Source organism: Ricinus communis, chromosome 2 (genome assembly GCF_019578655.1).
Source record: "Ricinus communis isolate WT05 ecotype wild-type chromosome 2, ASM1957865v1, whole genome shotgun sequence".
Taxonomy (NCBI): domain Eukaryota; kingdom Viridiplantae; phylum Streptophyta; class Magnoliopsida; order Malpighiales; family Euphorbiaceae; genus Ricinus; species Ricinus communis.
This window is the reverse complement of record NC_063257.1, coordinates 2,548,142-2,569,109: the sequence shown is the minus strand read 5'-3', so window position 1 is coordinate 2,569,109 and position 20,968 is coordinate 2,548,142. Positions and strand designations below refer to the sequence as shown.

The following is a 20,968-nucleotide window of genomic DNA, read 5'->3' as shown; positions in this document are numbered from 1 at the left end:
ATAATTTTAATATTTTGGTTTGAGACTATAAGCTAACAAAGTCAAGCAAGTATAAACTATAAGATTTTGTCCATTTGTTTATTTCAAATTTATATTTTTGTAGTCTTGTATAATTATTTACCTGCTTTTACCGAATTTACCTTATGCTGAAGAGGGATGAAAAAAGTTTACTTTATTCTGAAGAGGGATGAAAAATGTTACAGGCTTTTAATGAATAAAGTCTACATTATTCTGACGAGGGATTAAAAAGTTAAGTTTACCTTATTCTGAAGGGGGATGAAAAAAAGAAGAAAATGTAGAGGCGCGGTTAAGGTAAATGATGTGCTAAATCTAACAATTAGGCGGGGCATGGTTACACGGTGCAATACGCATTGCCGTTTTGTCTCTTCTGTACTGTGTTTCCTTTTTCAACTCACAAATTCACAATCCATGCATCTAGCTTCCAGAAATATTATTGTTCAGTTTGATAGTTTATAAGGTTTTGGTTTATGCCAATAAATTTTTGAAGTGATAAACTGCAAAATAGAGTGATGAATCGATCCTGCAAGCTATGACAGGCATTGAACGTTCCATGAGATGAGAGGACAATCTAGTTGCAGGAATGTTTGTTGACAACCAATATTAATCACAAACTTAACATGCATTAAATCAATAAATAAACAAACAAACAGAGGTCTATTGTCAAAATAAGTGCACCGCGAATTTTGCTGGGGTTGACGGACTTTTCAGCTAGGCCCCGCTAGAAAGGCGGTTGAACACTCGCAACTACAAAACATATATACATATATTTTAACAAGCTAGTGCCTTTTGTTTTCCAATTTTTGTTTTATCTTAATGTCTTTTCCGAGGAGCAGTCCTATTTCCTCAGTGAACAACTACCTTTCTTTATCTCTTTCTCAGAAAATTAACAGTTGATTCACCAAAATATTTTGCCAGTATAGCGGACTATCAATTCAATCATACACCCCACTCTGCATCTAAGCAAATGATTTCAGCTAAAAGTACTAATCGCCATCATTTTTAGTCATATACTTGAGATAATTAACTATGCAATGCCTAATTAACCAAAAATAACACAAATGCATATTATATCCACATCGGAAGTTCACATGTTCTTTACATATTTCTTTTTAATGCTGCAACCATACCAAGCATACTTATGGATCAAGATAAATGATTTCTGCTCGCGCTGAGGCTCGCCGGAATCGCAGCAACTCTTTTATCAACTCCCATCCTCCATCACTAGAAGCTGGCTTCACAGTCATTCTCTCAAGCACAGGAGAGTTTGAAAGCAGAAAGTTCATGAAATCAAGTTCACACCTTATACCACTGATCCCAACAATTCTCACAAGTCTTAGTTGGCCAAATAGATTGTTCCAATGGTCATCTTCCCAGAAGTTAGTTATTGTCCCCAGAGAAGTCTGCTCCTCCGGGCGAGCCTGCATCAAGTCTAAGATATCAGAAAGTTGCAAAATCCTCTATATGGTTCACAGCTATAGGAATCACTTTGGGAGATGAATAAGCAGGAGAATTATTTTTTTTTTTTAAAAAAAGGTATCCACCTGCAAGTTGTAGAAGTAAATAAAATAGTGGAAAGAAGCTTACCAGCATCTCCAGTTCTTGCACATTCGGAGAGCTTCTTAAAAGACACAAAGCAGCTGAATTCTCCTCCAAATCATTGAAATTTATTCGTATAGAAAGGTAATTTAGATCAAAGCATGGTTTTGGCAATCTGCTTGGCACATTGCCAATAGACAAATACTGGAGCAAACAAAAGATTGAACCATGATATAAATCCAAATCACAAATAATTACAGCAAGGTAGCATGTGGAACCCACTAAGACCTGAATCACTTCAGTGGAAGTCAAATAAAAGCAAATATATGAAATAAAGAACATGATATTTCAACAAACCATTACTATAACAAGATAAGCATTAGAAGGTAAAGATGCATATGATGACGTGGGTGCATGTCAGCTCCAAATAACCCAATGCACTACTTAAAATTTTTCAAGGCGTAAATTATGTTATGAAGGTATTGTATCAGTAGAATCATTACCTTCAGAAAGTAGCTCTGTACCTCAAGCCTTCGAATGTGAGGCAGATTAGCAAAGAACCTGAGCAATTTACTAGAGCTCCCATGACCGACATTTCGGTCATTTTGGACATTCACGTACAAGCCAATAGAAACTAGAGTTAACTGAAAAGTATTTTCAAAAGTAACATCATCATAAACACCTCCAATGTCAAAAAATTGGAGATTTGGAGCATTGATATTAAGATGAGTGAAACCGTCAAAGTTCATCAAAGTCAACCTCTCCAGCAGAGGGCAGCTGAATATTAAATTTTCAAACACATTCTGGGTCAGAGTAATGTGCTGAAGATCAAGGCTCTTCAAACTTCGGAAGCCTTTGAATGTTAAAGGAGGTTGCAGCAAACAGTTAAATAGCTCCAAATGAATCAAATGCTCAAAAGAGAATAAAGAAGAAGGCACTTTATACCGCTGCCCCTTCCATATTTCAAGTATAAATTCTTTGATAGAACTTCTTGACAAATGAAGAATCCATCGATCAATGTCACTGACACCCAGTAGATCTCGGTGAGAAAGTTTGAATTTCTGTATTGGTCCATTGTGAAGTAACAGGACATGATCAATTATGTTGACAAGTTTATCCTTGATGAGAGTTTGATCTTGAGACGGGATCGAGACACATTTATTATCAAACACAAGATGTGGAATTTTAGCCCATTTGTACCTCCACTTCCTTGACAAAGCACTTGTTCTCACTGCATCTCTAATTGACAACTGTGATAAAATTTGGTCTAAAACATGCCCAGGTAAGCTGCTGATTCTGTCTAGCTCTGTCTCTAAGCATGGGAACTTAGGTGGTTCTCTCTTCTGACATATTGAAGGGGACAAGAAGGAATCAGATACCATATACACAGATAAGGATAACACAGTTCATCTAATGTCTGTACGTTATGGAGAATTAGGAATGCAGAACCTCTTAATTCATCATTCGAACTTCACAAAAACCTTATTCCGAATGCCAGTCAAAATATTTCCTTCTATTTTTCAGTTCCTATCACTTTAGCAAAATAAAGGAAATGATATAAAACTTGTTTGATAAAAAAAAGTTACCAAATGTCACTTCAAGGAGGATCATCGCATGCGCAGGCACATGCCCGCAATTATCATACTAGCAAATAACAAGCTACTGAATCTTAAAATATACACTACTAAACCGCTGAGTGCATGATGAGAACAGAAACTTTCCAGTGTAGGGAATATAATAATGGTTCAGGTTATTCTGGCATTAATTAGTCTGTCTTCGTAGGTTAACTTAGAATTACAGATCAAAGGATGCAACAAAATAACTGCACATGCAATATTGTGTCAATAGTAGCTGGAATCTCAAGTCAGACAGCACAGCTACCACCACTTCAGTCTTTAACAGAAGTCATAGTTCTTAACATACAGCTTCTAGAAAGAATGAGGAAGCTGATATTGATCTAGTAAATTTAGATCATTCATGCCTGTAAAGTCCAGCATATTATGCAGATAATTATGAGTATTTGCATAAACAAATCAGAATAAAATAATAATCACCAGAAGTGAAGTTGCCTTTCTACACAAATATGCTACAAAGAAGAATCACATCTGCCACATTCTTGGAAAAGAATACCAGCATGCTCAGGCCAAAACAAAGAAAATAAAATTAAAAAGCATGAGGCAACACACTCACCATTTTTTCAAAATTTTCCAGGAAAGATTGCCAATCAATCAAGAGGAACTTCCTTCAGTAATTACAATGGGGTCAAAATCTAATTCCACAGAAAAAAAAAAAAAAAAAGAAAAAGAAGAAGAAGAAAGATTAGTGCTTCGTATTGTAATCTTAAAGTCCAAACTACAGAGATTAAGAACTTACACCACAATTACATTTGATATCTATCTTGAAGTAACTTGTAAGAAACATTTATTGAAATATAATGCATATTAACAGAACAATTACACACTTCGAATACAAAATTTTAAACGCTAAATAAAAAGGGGCAAAAGCAAAAAATTAAATGAACAATCGACAATAATGCTAACGAAATTCATACGGTAAACATATGGAGAAATGTTCAGAGACGAGTTAAAGGAGCTAATTAGGTGGGCAATGGATGCATCAGATCTGGACAGCAAAAAGGAAAAAACTAAACCTATTCTCTTTTCCCTTCTAAGTATCGATGGATGGTGCTCTTTCAGTGAGGACTCTGCCTCTGCGTATGCCCTCGAAAGTCGAGAAGTGGCGTGAGAGGGAAATTTATTTCTTTTCACAAAAAAAAAAATAATAATAGTAATAATAATAATTTCGCTTCCATTGCCGGGCCTTGAACCCGGGTCGCCTGGGTGAAAGCCAGGTATCCTAACCGGACTAGACGACAATGAAATCATGGCTAACCTGTAACAGAAGTAATATATATTGTTATCTTGTTTGGTCAATCTTAGAGTTCCGCTCAGGCGGCCATCGAAAAATTACTTAATGGCAGCTGAGCTAATATTACGTGTTACAAATTGTTGCACGAATAAGTTTAAATTTTAATCATGTTATTACGATAATTAGAAGGTCGGCATTTACTTTGGCGCTACATTATTTTTGAATAAAATATACTTCATTCAATCAGCAATATTTAACCGGTAAAACAACTAGCAAATTAACCTTAAGGTATAAATTATTTAAATTGATTTAAAATATTTGAAATTTAAAAATGGAACTGATTTAATAAGCCAGATAATTTCATAATATTTAAAATTACATATTTTAGAATCTAATCGAAGTTTTATTGTCAATTGAATTCATAATTAAGTTTAAATGATATTATATACAATTTGGAGGGGTGAATCCACAAGAAATCACTTTCAGCGCTCATTAATCATTAACACTATAAGCTTCATCAGCTCAACAAAGCCTCTAATAATCACCATTTTGTTTGAACACAGGATACTAGTATAAGCACAGCGTATGATAGTCTTTCCTTAAGTCAGTTAGTTTGTTCGCATTACAACCAATTGTAAGCTGACAGAGCAACACAGGCAGTTATAACTGCTAAGAGATAAGAGCTAAACGAGTTCAAGCTTGATCAAGTCAATGAAAGATTAATCTTTCTTTTGGCTGCCCTATATTTTATTGCTCAAATATAAGTAGTGGAAGTAGGCATAAAGTTTCTTCCATGGAAATCAGTTTGGGTTTTTCAGAATACCACCCATTTTGACATTTTCATGTGTCGGATACAAATATCATGCATCAGTTTCTTAAAGGATACGAATTTCTCCTTTATGGGCGTTTTCGTTGTTTCATCTCCAATTGAAACTGCTAATTGATTGGTAGCTGTTTGGTTATATATAGTGATGTGGAAAAATATGGTCCTTTTCAAGTTGGATTTAACTTGGTATGTATATATTGTCAATTATAACCCACCTAACAATTTGAAAATATTTGTTATCAAATAAGAGATGCATTTATCTTTGGGATATTTTGACTTTCATTCTCAATAACTTGTTCACCGCCGAAAAAACAAACCCAACTTTTCCGTTTCTATATAACATGAACATCTTCCCTCTGCGTCCAAATCAAATGAGCAAGCTAGCTGTTTCTCTGCCTCACTGATAAGAGAAACGTAAAGCTTTCAGTTTTTGTCAAGACAACTGCACATATCTATATATATATATATATATATATATGGGCTCATAGTCTTCCAGATTTGGTAACATAAACGAAAAAAAATGGGAAATTGCAATGCAATTGATCATGGTGGTAGAAGGTAATATATCACTATCATCAAGTTCTCTTTTTCTTCATTCTTGTTCTTTTTATGATGTTGCTTAAGGAAAACAGATGCTCATGTTAGTCTTGTCTGTTTGCCTTTTATTGTGTGCATATATATTTATATATATGTAGAAGATCCAAATTCCTGAGAAAGCAAATGGACTCTACCATGAGTAACCATGTTGCTACGCATGATGGAATAAAAACAGTGGAGGTGGATCATCGCTGCGATTTCTCAAGAAATTCTGATCTTTGCATCAGCATAGTCACCTGGAACATGAATGGAAAGGTTAAAAAAAAACTTGCATTTCATGCTCAAGAAACAAATGCTCAGTAATAATAGTTTTGTTCTCTTTTATTGGTTTTGGGATATATATAAGCTGATCATTGATGGTATAGTGTGGCCTGTATTCTCTGTATAGGTCTCATATCAAGATTTAGTGGAGCTTGTTGGCAGCAATCGAAAGTTTGATCTACTTGTTGTGGGTTTCCAAGAGGTACCTCGCAAAAACATTGCACGATTACTGCAGGCAGTCCTTTTGGATACTCACATGTAAGATACCAACTTCTCCTTTATTTTATTTCTCTTCCTTATTCTAAAATGTTCTCATAATTAATTCTTGTTCTAGAATATTGCTGCATAAGCCTAATAACTGCTATAATCATGCAATTTCATAGTTGCAACATTTCACCCGTGAAAACCCAGAAAAGATTTTTTTCTTTTTTTCAAAAGAAAAACACCAGAAAAAAATTAAAAAATAAAAGAATATGGCTTTCAATTATTAATTTCTTGTCTTTTTCAGTAGATTGTGTCCATACTCAGTTTGACTTTAATTATCAATCATAGGCTTAATTATTGTATTATCTAATAACTTTGATTCCGGGATTTTGTTTACATGTTCATTAGCTATCATCAATTATATGTTCGCAATATATATACGTTTACAATGACAAAATTGATCTTTTCAACTGTATTATTACTTGTTTAATATCTTTACACCAATAAGTTGACTATTAATTAATTACACTTCATTTTCGAACTGAAGACTGCAAGGAAAAGTCATCATGCAATCTCTTCAGCTTTATGTATTTGGACCGTTGAACTCAGGATTATTTATCAAAGGTGAGGAAAAATATCCTACACTTGTAATAGCTTTGGTGTTCCTCTTCTTGGTCTGCTATTAATTTATTGTTACTATCTTGAAATGCTGGTTTGTAGAAATGAAAGTGGATAAGCATTCTGTTGGAGGCCTTGGAGGATTAATTAGGAGAACAAAAGGTGCTGTAGCGATCTACATCAGCTACAAAGGAATAAGAATGGTTTTCATTGCTTGCCACCTTTCTGGTAATTATCTCATTACTTTCATGCTGCAATGAATTTCAAGGTCTAATTATATGTAGAAAATGAGTGATGCAATTAGCTAAAGGTGGTACAGTTTATATAATGGAGATGATTTATTTGTTCATTAATTTATGGCATGCATGCAGCTCATGCTCGAAATGTGGAGGAGAGAAACTCCCAATGTAGACACATATCCCATAACCTTTTCTCCAGGACTTGGAACCCTTATGCTAGACCTGCCCAAGTCACTGTATGGTTAGGAGATCTCAACTACAGAATACAGGGAATAGATACACATCCTGCTAGAAATCTAATACAAGAAGACCTTCAAAGAGTAAGAGTTTGATTATAATTATAATTCATGTGCATTTCTTTATTCTATATATGGTTAATTAAGGTATTCTTGATTAAGATTTTTGTAATATATTCTGTTTTTTTTTCCACTTATACAGCTTCTCACTAGCAAAGATCAGCTCTTACGAGAAGCAGAAAGAGGACAGGTCTTTAACGGATACTGCGAGGGGACATTGACATTTAAACCAACTTATAAATACAACGTTGGAAGCAGCAATTACGATACAAGTTACAAGGTACTTTTAATTATCTATCAGGTGTAATACAATTTTTATTATCAAGCATGCAGCTGGATCAATCTTGCAGAAAAAATTCTTGTTTTTCTTAATGATGATCAGGTGCGGGTGCCATCATGGACAGATAGGATACTGTTCAAGATAGAAGATGTAGACAAAATCAGTGCAAATTTACATTGTTACGAGTCCATTGACGATATTCACAGCTCTGATCACAAGCCAGTAAAAGCTCACCTCTGCTTGAAAGTTGATGAACAATCACCACCTGCTTAACTTTGATAATTACTTTAGTAGATTGACCTAATTCTTCCTTGTAAAGAAAGTTACACTAATGTCATGTGGATTCCATATATATATACGTAGCTAGCTAGCTTAATTAACCTTTCTTTTTCAAGTGTACATGTTTCTGTCTAATTCGGCAATTTTAGGATATTACTAGTAAAAATAAATTTGGAAAAACAAAATCATCTTAGTTTTAATTTATAAAGTGTTATGAGCAGATTTTTTAATTTTTAATTTATGAAATATTATATGAATTTTGATTTATGCTTTAATACAAGAAAATAAAATTTGGTTTATATATAACTGGTTAGCTGTTGGTAATGGGAAAGTTAAAAGCACTTTTGTACTTAACGACTGTTCTTATAGAAGTAGGACCGACCAATTAAATGTATCTCCAAATGAACATATTTTCAAAGTTGTTTTAATTATGTTTGGGTTTCACCTGTGCCATGAGTGCCGGCCTTGACTTGTTGCCCACCAACAAGACAGTTCAATTTGGATCCTAATTTTCCGATCCACAATCAATCTATTAAAGTTAATTTTATTTTAATATTACCAGTTATATTATTTAATAAGTCATTATTATATACATTTATCATTTTAATTTTATTTTTCCAATCAGAAATATAATTACTATATATTAGAGGAATATAAAATTCTTTTAAATAGATCATTATACTTTATAAGAGTGGTATTAACAATGTAGCTAGGCCTAAACCTAAATTAGTATGTATCAGCAAAACATTACACGTGTAAATTTCTAAAAGGATAACTACAATGTGTTTGACGTGCAGAGAGAGGATTAGTAAGATAAACAAATACGTAGATTAAATAAGACGCGTATGGTATGGTTTGACCAAAAACTGGGGTCGGTTGGCAGCAGAAATTGTGATCACATGTGAAAAGGAGCAGCAGAGCAGCTTCTGTTTCAAAGTCAAAGTTGAAATCTAGACACATGTACGTTTATAGTTTTCTTTCTTTTTCTTTTTGCTTCATATTGACCGCATGCCACCTCTTTATAAAATAAAAATCATTTTATTACAACAGGTTACATTTATATAAAGCTTTCTATTAGTGGACGTGTTTTGATTTTTGTTTATTTTAGTTTAATAGTTTTATTTTTTTGGCACTTATTTATGCCTTGAAAATACAATTTTACTTCTGAGAAAGATTTATATAAATAAATTATGATACAATTAAAAGTGGAGGACTGAAAAATGTAAGAAAAAAAGAAAAACATTGAAATAGAATGCAATAAATAAAAGGATTTTAAATTTTAATATTTTAAAAAGTTAAATTATTTAAAGTGATTTCAACTTTATAAGCTTAAGGTTGAGTTTAAAAAGGAAATATTGCATATTATAATATTTTTTTCAAGCAATAATTCTCGTAAATGAAAAAAGAAGAATCTTTAACAACTTATTAATCTTCTTATTGTGAAAGCTTAATAAATAAGAATGCAAAAAATTCAAGATAATAAAATATATTACAAGGTATTTAATTTGAAAATTACAAAGCTAGTTGATATTTTTTTTCAAAAAAAGTAATAAAAATAGAAAAGATTATCAAAAATTATCAAAAAGTATATTGTGATAATAATTAATGATAAAATGATGTGTCTTTTTAAAAAAATTAACGCATAAAAATAAATATTATACTGTTAAAATTATCAGTTTATGATAATTTAATTATTTTTTACTCTCGTCAGCATTATCATTGTCTTCAAAATTTAGCTATAGAGTTAACTTAAGCATCAATTCTTTTAAAATTTTGACGACGAATGTGATTTAAAAAAAATATGTGGCGATAATATATTAATAAAATTAAGTATTTTGTTATTAAAACATTTTGCTCAAGGATTCAATTAGTTTCATTTTTATTAACATCATTATAGTTTCAAAATTTAAGTCTAAATTTGAGCAACTTGTCATTTCATAAAAATAATAATTTTTTTATCGTGATCGGATAGTGAAACAATAACGTTAAGTGCTGTGCAGCTCTAGATTCATACTATCAAATATAAATAATGCAATAATTATAATTTATTGGATTTCAAAAATTTTAACTATAAATTAATTGAGTTTACTAAAAAAACTGTCACTTTGTATCTTTTGTACTCATTAAAAATATGGATGCTCATTGATTTATTTTTGTTTCTGTATGAATTTTAGGGCGAATTGTCATGAACCTTGATGAGCATATATCTTTTTATTTTCTATTAATAGCAATTTAATGTACGTTTTTTAATACTCATTAGTAATTGATTAAAGAAATATTATGTATTCCCTTTTATTCTATATATAATTAAAATTATTACTATTTTTGCATTAATTTACCGAACTGGCAGTATGCTATTATAAAAGCTTGGATGTAAAGTCAATTTTTTGAATCTAAAGTTATATTTTTCTTTTAGTCATTTTCTTTTTCGGGCTTTTCCATGGGAACTTTTTAATGACTGCATCTAAAGTTTAGGGAATCTAATACCAAGCAGTTGGCATTGTCATTTGATTCTAACCTCATTCACCTTTTCCTTTTCATCTTCAAACATTTTAAGATTTATTCCCAATCTTAAAAAAAAATATTAAAATTCGTAGTATTTGGATAATTTTGTTACTTTGCAACTTAGTCCTCGTGTGACTCAACTTTCATTCCACTAAAGTACTAAACTCAGCCACTTCATTACCTAAAACAAAACAACATTAAAATTTAACACTTTTTTTCTGTTGAAAAAGAAAGATTAGGAAAAAGAAAAAAAAGAAAACAAAGAGGAAAATTCACATTCGTTGCTACGCGTTCTCCAAAGGACCTTCTTTGGGGTCTTCTTGTAGAAGAAATACAAGGGACCCCCCCTCCAAAGCATACGTATGATATGATACATTTGCGATTCCAAATTCGTAAAGAAAAGTACAATCATATAGTTTATATTTTAAATAGCCAACAACCCAATTTGGTTTTGTAACTAAAGCTCTGTTTTGATCTTTAAATCTTTGTGATTACGGTTTATTTGTCTAAATTTGACTTTCAATTTTGCGTACAATTCAAGCACCCTCACTTACCTACATTCTTAGCGTATTTGTCTTGCGTTTCTTTGTTTTTCTTATTTTTTTGTTTTTTTTTTGTCTCTTACACGTGAATCTCTTCCTCAATTCTTAATAAGGTTCTTTTTCTTGAAAATTAACATATTTTACATTTTTGTTCAATAGATTGTTATCATTCATAGTTTTGATACACACGGAAAAATATTGAAGGGTTTTAGCAAGATTGAGTATATTTTCTTTGGGAGCTTGTCAAATTTGTAGCCTTCTTGAGCTGATTGGGATCTAATCTGATCTGGGTTTCTTCTGTTTCCACCATAACTTGCAGTTTCTTGATTTCTTTATAGGCGAGTCACTCTTCTGTTATTCAATTCTCTATCTTTTTTTTTTTGGTTGTTGAAAGCTAAAATCAAAATGTCATTTTTTGTGAATTTAATGAACTTGTTGAGCTTCAAAATTCTTTCTCTCTCCATTATGTAGTGTTAGATATTTTGTAGCTGAAGCTGGGTTTGCTTAATGATTTTGCTTGTTATAGAGTTATGTCTTTTCTAATGATTGCTAAGAGGAATGCTATAGAGTTCTATTCAGTTAGCTATACTAGTACTTGAATTGAGGTTTGCATGCAGCATACAAGAAAAACCCAATCATTAGATTGCAGAATACTTGGATGACTAGGCTACACTTTTTTAATTTCTGGATTGAGCATTCAGTGTCCTCCCTTTCTTTTTTACTTGACTTGACCAAGTTGTTCCAAAACCAATTTTTTTTTTTAAGAATACCCTACTTATGAATCCCACATATTATATGTATGTTAAGCAATCTCTCTCGCTTTGGCTAACATAATTGTATAAACGGTTTATCTTTCAGTTAGGAACTTCATCGAACATGAGCAAATGGCTTAGCAAAATTTTTAAAGGCTCCAGCCATAATATCTCAGAAGGTCATTATCGTGGAAATTATGGACAAGATCCTAACTATTATGCACCTTCTACTTCAGGGGTAATTACCAATGCAGATTCTATGCCATTGAACCTTTTATGTTTTCATTTCTTTGGTCCTTTGTGGTTTTTTTTTTAAATTGTAAGGTTGGAACATGCATTAAGCCATGCTTTTTATGTTTTTGATTAAATCATGCGCATGTTAGAAGTTAGCTGACATAGTTGAGTCTTGACTTGACGTGTCCAATGATGCATTTCTTTTATCGGAAGATGGTAACTTTGACATATGTTATTACCAAGAGTCTCTTGATAGCCTTGGGTATAAATCTCGTTTCAATTAAATCTGATTCCTAATGTTCTCTTCTTCCACTGACATTTTTTAGCCTGGATCTTAAATGTAGGTTGAATGGTCAGAGCAGGAGAATGAAGATATTAATCGTGCTATAGAATGGTCTCTTTTAGAGGAGAATCAAACTGGAAAACGTGTTATTAGTAAGTTAAATGGCTGTTAGATGATACTCTGACGTATGCTCTTGGTATATATATTGGCCACCAGGCATTGTCCTTGAATCGTTGCATCTTTTTGTGCACATCTGTGTTTCCACAACCTTTACTTAACATTATAAGTTGTTTTATCAACCTCAGAGAAATGTAACATGAGTACTGGATGAAATAATGTGAATGCTAATGAATTTGGCTATGAGATGCTCACATGGATACTGTAGGTATTACGCATTGCTGCTCGGCATTGTGCTCAATCCATTGCCTTTTCTTGCAGGCAATGTTTTTCTTTTGTCCAAAATCTTTACACAATAATCTAGGCTTCTTGTCAGTCTCAAACATCATACTGATGATACAGATTCATGTCCTTAACAAATACTTATGCATCTAAAAGAGGCACATTAGATTCATGTCCATAAGAGAAACTCATGCATATTCTTTTGCATCAATATCTTATATTGGTTTCTGCAATAACTTGTACTGGTTCTTTGCTTTGTCAAAAGATTTATTTATTTCCTTCTAGGTATGTCTATGATTCTTTTAATGAATTATTAGCAAGTAAAATGATTGAGCCTTTTCAGCTCCAGCCTATGAAACTATTTTGCCTTCTGTGAATCTCATGATTCTGATGTACTGCAAATTAAACTATTTTATTAATTATTGGATAGATAATGAGAATCAACTAGAAGAAGATGAACAACTTGCTAGAGCTATACAAGAAATCTTGAATGTCGAATCTCCTCCTCGATATGGATATGGATATGGAAATGGAAATGGAAATGGAAATGGTTATGGATATGGAAGTGGAAGTGGAAGTGGAAGTGGAAATGGCAATGGCAATGGAAATGCGTATCAAGGAAATGTATATCAACCCATCCCAGTTCACTTTCCAATGGGGTATAGGTATCTCAATCGTAGTTAATGCTTCTTAATCGTTGCTGATCTATTAATTATAATTTGGTTTTAATTATTTCTTCATTTAATGTTGCATACTTGTTTGATCTTTGGAACCCCTCAAATTATTATATGTCATTCACCTCCGTTCTATACCTCCTTCCAGTTGGAATAAAGTAAAATTTTTCAATGCCTATGTTTCTATGTTTTATTACCTTTGCGTTATGAATTCCCTACTTTGATCTATTTTAAGGCCTGTAGTTGTAATATTAGGTCTTAATATTGTTTAGTAACAGATTCTTTGTTAACATAACCATAGTTTGATATCTTGTTCATGGTTTATCATTCATTCATGATCTTCAATTGGTGCATTAATTATATTGACTTTCTGAAGCTTATGGATATAAGGAACCAAGTGATTCGAGATTTATCCTGTTTTGAGCTCCATCCAAGCTCAGATTTTGCTTCTTTCTCTTATGTAGACAGGATTTGTTTATTATTGATGTTTGAATGTCAATCTGTGCTGGTTTTAGTTGTTTGGAGTCTTTATGTGCAAAAGCAACGGTTAAAATATAAGAGAACCCATAAAATCTTGTAATCGTTTATGAAAGATGAATACTTTTAATAAGCTTATGCGATATCTTTGTGTTGTCCAATCTCGTTAATTATCTTGAATGGGGAAAGTTAAGATGAGTGACAAGATTTCATCTTCCAAAAGGAGCCAATCGTCAGAAAGTTTACCAACTATATTTTGGTTGAATGGAATATATTCTGTGAGCAGGTCTTGGCATGGAAATCGATTTTAAAAAATTAAAAATCATAGGATTTCTTTTTCATTTTGAGTTTTATTTAGAAAAACTATCTATAAAAATAATTAGATAAAAGAGCTTTGACCCTGTCAACTGGATCTTGCCTAAAGAAATTTCCATTTGAACAAAACGCATGGGCGGAAGAAGGAGATCGGTACTCTTTTTCTCTCCCCCCCCCCCAGACAGATCAGTTGATGGAGCCGGTCCCGGAGAAGCCCAACTTTGACCCGGACCTGTTCTAAAAAAGTCGAGGCATTTCGAATTGTTTGTTGACACGGACAAAGTCAAGGCGCCAACACGAAAGATATATTTATCATACTAGGAACTTTTACCCCATATTAATCAAAGGTCCCTTACCCAAAAAATATTAAATAAAAAAGATAATTGAAATTACAATGATTGATGGTGTAGAAAACCTAAGCATGTTCAGAGTTCTTAGGAAAATTTTATAGGCATCAACCTTGGTGCACGCTCAAACTATATCTGTTTTTGCATCATAGACATTTAGTTTAGGTGAGCTGCGCACACACACACACACATATTTTCCTGATTGATGCTCCCATTCTCTTTCACAATAATATACTATGGTCATATTTACTATACATTTTCAATAAAGATGAGCCAAGGTTGTCTTTATTTTTGTGTAGGATCTGTGCTGGTTGCAATACTGAAATTGGTCATGGAAGATTTCTAAATTGCCTTAATGCATTTTGGCATCCAGAATGTTTCCGGTGCCATGCTTGCAACCTACCAATTTCTGATTACGAGGTGCAAATTATACTCCTGATTTACTACAAATGTATCTTAGCTTATGGCTGATTTTATGCAATCCCATCACTGGTGGCTTTACTACATTAAATAGATTTATGTTTGGTGCAGTGCAGTGGCTAACATGACATTTAATATTTCTTAAATAGTTCTCTATGACTGGGAATTACCCTTATCATAAATCTTGCTACAAGGAGCGCTACCATCCAAAATGTGATGTTTGCAAGTACTTTGTAAGTATCTCTCCCTTTTACCCGAAAGCTCTTATTGATTCTGATGTTGTATTAGTTGTTTGTGTCTCGGCAGCTAATATAACAGGTCTAAAATAAAGTATATGTGAATGCACAGCTTGGTCTGAGAGAGAGAGAGAGAGAGAGAGAGAGAGAGAGAGAGAGTTGGTGAGAGAGAGAAGAGAGAGATTATAGATCTTAGGAGCTTTCTGCACATCATATCAAACTTTTCCATGTCATGTTTCTCAATTTGAAGTCGAGAATATGTAACTGTGCTTTCATTTGAAGTTAATTCATATCACTCGTTTATGGTTGTTGGCTCTTTTTGATTATGTATATATACATCTGTCAACAGATTCCAACAAACCCTGCTGGTCTTATTGAATATAGGGCACATCCTTTTTGGATCCAGAAATACTGCCCATCTCATGAACATGATGGTACTCCTCGGTGCTGCAGTTGTGAGAGAATGGAGGTTAGTCAGAGGCATAACTTATGCAAGCATAGACAATCTTGATGATCTCAATTTCTTACAGAGTTGTGATGTATCTTCCCAAATTATGCAGGCGCGAGACACGGGATATATTGCACTTAGTGATGGTCGGAAGCTTTGCTTAGAGTGCCTGGACTCTGCAATCATGGATACTAATGAGTGCCAGCCCCTTTATCTTGATATACAAGAATTTTACGAAAGTTTGAATATGAGAGTGGAGCAGCATGTTCCACTGCTCCTTGTTGAGAGACAAGCACTAAATGAAGCCCGGGAGGGAGAAAAGAATGTAAGGAAAAACTTCTTGAAAACATTTTATATTGCCTGCTTTAACTAAAAACATGATTGAAAATTATGCTCCGTTGCTAGTTCTTAGAGAGTCATCACCTTTGGCATTATTGAACATATGAAAAGTGCATATATCTTTGTCCATGTGTTTAAGTAAAATGCTTATCTGAAAATCTCGTTTCCTTTTAACTTTCTGTATTTGGGTTTTCAAAAATCTTTCCTGGACAGGGCCATTATCACATCCCAGAAACTAGAGGACTTTGCCTTTCTGAGGAACAAACAATCAGCAGGGTGTGTGATTTTTGGAATCTTCTTTCTGAATTTTGGTGGACCTGCTGTACTTCAGATATGTATTATTGGCTAACAATTTATATTACAATGGCCTTGAATGACCAGGTATTAAAGCGGCCAAAGTTTGGGGCCGGAAACCGAGCAATGGGGATGGTCACAGAGCCTTACAAATTGATGCGTCGTTGTGAGGTGACAGCAATTCTCATATTATTTGGCCTCCCAAGGTATTTCTTTAGGTCTTATTCATTGTTATATTCTTACTAGAGAGTGTGCTCAATAACAAGTAGATATAATTTCTGGCTGGATGCTTGATGTGTGGCTGGAAATCTCTTTTCATGCAGATTACTGACAGGGTCAATCCTCGCTCATGAGATGATGCATGCATGGATGCGACTTAGAGGTATAATTCTATTCTCTGACTTGTAAGTGATGGCTTTTTTTGGGTTTGTCTATCTACAGATGCTGACATGCTCTTTATTTCTGGAAGGCTTCCAACATCTCAGTCAAGACGTTGAGGAGGGTATTTGTCAGGTGCTTGCACACATGTGGTTAGAGTCACAGCTTGCATCTAGTTCGGGCATCAGTGCTGCATCATCGTCTGCTTCAAGAGCTTCAAAACGGGGTACAAGATCTCCATTTGAGAGGAAGCTTGGGGAATTTTTCAAGCATCAGATTGAATCAGACACTTCTCCAGTATATGGAGATGGATTCAGAATGGGCCAGCGAGCAGTGCAAAAATATGGCCTTGAAAAGACACTTGACCATATTCGGATGACGGGGAGGTTTCCATATTGAAGTCCTGAATCCTGAATTTTTACAATGCTTTTCTCAATTTTACACGATTCAAAGCTTTGGCCTTTTCCTATATGACCCCTAGGCCGAAGCACACTGCACATTGGAATTGGTTTACTAGATAGTAGTTTTCAGGAGTGTTCATTTTTTTTTCTAGTGGCTATAATGCCGTTGAATAGCTATTTTAGTAAATTTTTATCATTAATGAGAAATATTCATTCTTTGATTTCAATCTCGTGTCACTCTCAGTTATGATGTAAGAAGCTCAGTTCATTAGCATTCAGTTTAAAGAAATCAATTGGCAGATCTACTCATCTAAATAGTAAAGGTTTTATCTCAGTAGTGGCAGAAACGTGTACACTGTAGATGAATTTGTTACCTAATTTGGTAAATTATATAAGTAGTTGGTAAATGTACAAGTAACTACTACTTTGAAATAGCTTCAGCTCGCCAATCGTTTTCACCTATTGACGAACACCATACTGGAACTGCTACATCAATGGAGTTGACATTCAGTGATTCAGATTTTGCCAATTCCGTCTGAATTTTCACCAGAGTCGACACTACTTCCCCCATGCTGGGTCTCCTAGCTGGTACCTGTGTCAAGCAGGCTAAGCTTACTCTGGCGAGGCGTAGAGCCAGCTTACTCTGGCGACCTCCAGTGAAACTAGGATCGATGAAGAAAGCCAGCTCAGCTTCTGCATTTTCTTTCTCCATTACAGAAAATATGGCTTTCGAAAGCAGTGTTTCCTTTCCATCCCGCATAAAAACAGCATCTTTCCCCGTAATCAGTTCCAGTAAGACGATTCCAAAAGCATAAACATCAATCTTGGGAGTCACTTGTCCTGCTTGTACGTACTCTGGCGCCATATAACCTCTAGTCCCTTCAATATGTTTTGTCAGGACAGCATTTGCTGCTGCTCGTGCAAGACTGAAATTTGCTATCTTGGCCCTTAGATTGTTGTCTAGTAGAATGTGGCCGCTCGTGATGTCCTTGTGCACACAGGCAGGTTCAGTAAAGCTGTGAAGATAGAATAGTCCGTTAGCAATATCTAAAGCAATCTGAATCCTCTGATTCCAGCTTCCGACATCTTCAAACCTTTCTCTGGACAGCCATTCTTGTAAAGAACCATTTTTCATGTACTCAAAAAATAGATAGAAACATCCCAGATTCTCGCATACGCCGTGAAGCTTAATCAAATTGAAGTGGTTGATCCTCTTCAAGATGTTCACTTCCTTAGATACATCTCTATTCATCTTCTTAATAGCTAAGATCTGCCCATTAAACTCGCCCCAGTACAAAGAACCCTTTATTATGTGTTTGGAACTGAAATTTTCAGTTGCTTTCTTTACCTCTTCAAGTCCAAAAACTTTCAGGACTTGCTCAACACTTGCAATCTCGAGACGAAGATCTTCCTGCTCTCTTCTGCGATTGATCTCTGGAAACTTGTGTCTTCTATCTTTGCGAAGCAGAAACAGTATGACTACAATTATACTGAGGACTAACAGAGAACAAGCTGCTGTAATCCCAACTTTTTCATAAAGTTTTCTCTTCGATCTTCTATTATCAGGAGGAGAAGCTAGAGGAGGCGAAACCTCTGTTGGGTTTTCGTGAATTATGGTTTGGGAATTCGAAGGTTCGGTGGTCAAGGGTATGAGAATTGTTGTGTCAGGATAAATTGTTGGGGATTCTCTCAAACCATTCGCATCAATTATACTCTCTTTGCTTACATTGAATCTTTCAGCAATAGCAGCAATATGATCACTCTCGCTAATAGGAAAAGTAAGTAGATACTTTGTTTCATTCCGAACTTGGCTCGCAGTAGGACAAGCACATCGAAGTGGTACTTGAAGTTCTGCACCAAGCGCCAAATCAAACTCACCATATGTATTTGCTTTCTTAAGAGAAGCACAAGTAGAGAGTCCCTCGTAAGTTTGACTTGCTATGGTAAAATAACTATGGTCACTGGCGACTTGAAATGAAGTGTTGGCCTGGTAGTATTGGCCTAAACAAGAGCAAGATACGGGAACAATTACCTCTTTGTTGAGAGGGAACTCGGATAACCCTGTAACGTTGTTGAATCTTGCTAGCTCCTCTTGGCTTGCGGACGTTAGAGCTGAGATGGTAGGCGCCGAGTCATAAGGAGGTCGAGATCTAAAGATGAGAAAAGCCTGACAAGTTCTGTTTTGGCCATTGCAAGTATAGAGAAATGCTGGAGATGGTCCTGTCTCATCACTGCTGTTGCAGTCCAGTGCAGAATTTGCTGAATAGTTCTGTTGAGCATAAGTAAAAGAAATGAACAAGCCGAGCGTGAGTAAGCTAAGCAAGAACTGATCCATGGTGGACGGTCAGGAAAATGGTTAGTTGGTCATCCAAATTTCTTTGATTTAGGTAAATCAGTTGAAGACAGAGTTGTTGCAGAGCTTAGCAATATAAACGCGTTTAAGGATTATAAAAAGTATTATAAAACAACATCATTGACTTACTAATTAGGCCCTGACGCGTAATTTCTATTCATAGCTGCGTTAAATATATTACAAATACACAATAGTAATCTTGACTTGGCTAAGTTTTTATGTTAAATTGTTAATAATAATGCAGCCATCGTTGAGACAAGAGACTATTATTGGTACCTAAGCTGACAAAGATTGGTCAATAATCTAATTATAATCCGCGATTAAGCTGGCCCGCAATACATGTTTATTTGCAGTTGCCTTGCGTAGGCAAATTCTAGCTCTAATTCCATTTGCATCATTGCATTTTGCTCCTCCCCGTTTAATCCGGCTGTTTATATATATACCAAATTCATAAATAATTAATTTATTTATATCTATCAATTTTAAATAATTATATTTTAATATTAAAATATAAAATATTCATATATAAATATAATTCTCATGTTCGTTCTGATTGATAGTACCCAAACTAATATACTAATATAGTACCCAAACTAATATACTAATTAGTTTTTTAAACAATGTAGCTATTGCAGAAATTCTCAATTATTGGATAATTTTTTAGACCGTAATTTTTTGGATAATTCTAAGTTTAACCGCTCTCTATGTATTAAAAAGAAGTACTTGAGATCCTAAGCCATAAAAGGCCAACCCATAAGAAAAAAAATGATAAATTCAATTCTTTTATAATTTTAAAGACTTCTCAAAGTTTAAAAATTAACTGCCTAAATTACTAATTCTACACTACTCAAATCATGATAAAAAAATAATCTAAATACTAAATTATTAAAGTTTAAATAGTTTTGATACTAAATATGTAATCATCTATTATTTTAAATATCGTTGAAGGTTTTGTTTCGTTAAAATAAAGAAAGTGAGATTCATGTAAATGGTACATTTGAATACAATATTAAATAATAAAATAATATATTTTTTAGTAAATAGAAATGAGGATCGACTTTACGAGGGCCTCAAAGCCCAAAGAAGTACAACAAAAACTGCATGGGCTTAGCAAAGGAATCAGTAATCGGACCAGAGGTCTAACAGCCATAACACCCAAAATGGACATAAACTAACGGGCCTCAAGCCCTTCAGAATCGTAAATTTCGACTTATTACCCAACCAAACTATGGCCCATAGGCCCACAATAATTTGGAAAAATATCAGAATGCCCCCAACCTAGACCTGTTCATGGGCCGGGCCTGGGCGGACTCGGACCGAACCTGATTTGATTTTGGATAAGTCCGAGCCCGTCTAGGCCCGAGAATTTTTTGATATCTCTGAGCTCAAACCCGTGCCTGAAATTTTTTAAAACGTCCGGTCCGACCAATTATTAAATCTGTCCTAAATTGTAGTTATATTTAAATTTAGGATTTTGTTTTTATTAATATATTATTAATAACAATAAAACTATAAACAGAGATAATAGGTAGCTAAGTGGTATTGA

General features: G+C 34.1%; 4 protein-coding genes across 5 annotated transcripts; 2 read left to right on the top strand and 2 right to left on the bottom strand.

The window, feature by feature from the left end:
* Positions 1-952: 952 nt before the first annotated feature.
* On the bottom strand, positions 953-4,444 carry LOC8260929 (F-box/FBD/LRR-repeat protein At1g13570). Of its 2 annotated transcripts, none has more exons than XM_015721148.3 (5): positions 4,109-4,444; positions 3,748-3,826; positions 2,061-2,900; positions 1,606-1,761; positions 953-1,439 (listed from the first exon to the last, which is right to left on the bottom strand). In XM_015721148.3, exons 2-5 carry the CDS (start codon positions 3,748-3,750, stop codon positions 1,158-1,160), a joined length of 1,281 nt encoding a protein of 426 aa, XP_015576634.1. In that variant the 5' UTR covers positions 3,751-3,826; positions 4,109-4,444; the 3' UTR covers positions 953-1,157. The 2 variants fall into 2 exon arrangements, with proteins under 2 accessions (XP_015576634.1, XP_002510330.1); XM_002510284.4 differs by having other exon boundaries at positions 4,208-4,444.
* A 1,142-nt stretch (positions 4,445-5,586) lies between these two features.
* LOC8269999 (type IV inositol polyphosphate 5-phosphatase 11) lies at positions 5,587-8,191 on the top strand. Its single transcript, XM_002510285.4, has 8 exons — positions 5,587-5,809; positions 5,947-6,103; positions 6,237-6,367; positions 6,861-6,937; positions 7,034-7,159; positions 7,303-7,490; positions 7,609-7,746; positions 7,849-8,191. Exons 1-8 carry the CDS (start codon positions 5,772-5,774, stop codon positions 8,017-8,019), a joined length of 1,026 nt encoding a protein of 341 aa, XP_002510331.1. The 5' UTR covers positions 5,587-5,771; the 3' UTR covers positions 8,020-8,191.
* A 2,710-nt stretch (positions 8,192-10,901) lies between these two features.
* Positions 10,902-17,296, top strand: LOC8260931 (protein DA1). The gene is made up of 12 exons (XM_015721309.3): positions 10,902-11,410; positions 11,931-12,062; positions 12,403-12,493; positions 13,171-13,405; positions 14,853-14,973; positions 15,123-15,206; positions 15,559-15,678; positions 15,770-15,982; positions 16,210-16,272; positions 16,378-16,496; positions 16,614-16,672; positions 16,760-17,296. The coding sequence occupies exons 2-12, from the start codon at positions 11,949-11,951 to the stop codon at positions 17,065-17,067; spliced, it is 1,527 nt and encodes a 508-aa protein (XP_015576795.1). The 5' UTR covers positions 10,902-11,410; positions 11,931-11,948; the 3' UTR covers positions 17,068-17,296.
* A 79-nt stretch (positions 17,297-17,375) lies between these two features.
* Positions 17,376-19,538, bottom strand: LOC8260932 (lysM domain receptor-like kinase 4). The gene has a single exon (XM_002510287.3). It carries the CDS (start codon positions 19,402-19,404, stop codon positions 17,491-17,493), a length of 1,914 nt encoding a protein of 637 aa, XP_002510333.2. The 5' UTR covers positions 19,405-19,538; the 3' UTR covers positions 17,376-17,490.
* Positions 19,539-20,968: the final 1,430 nt, after the last annotated feature.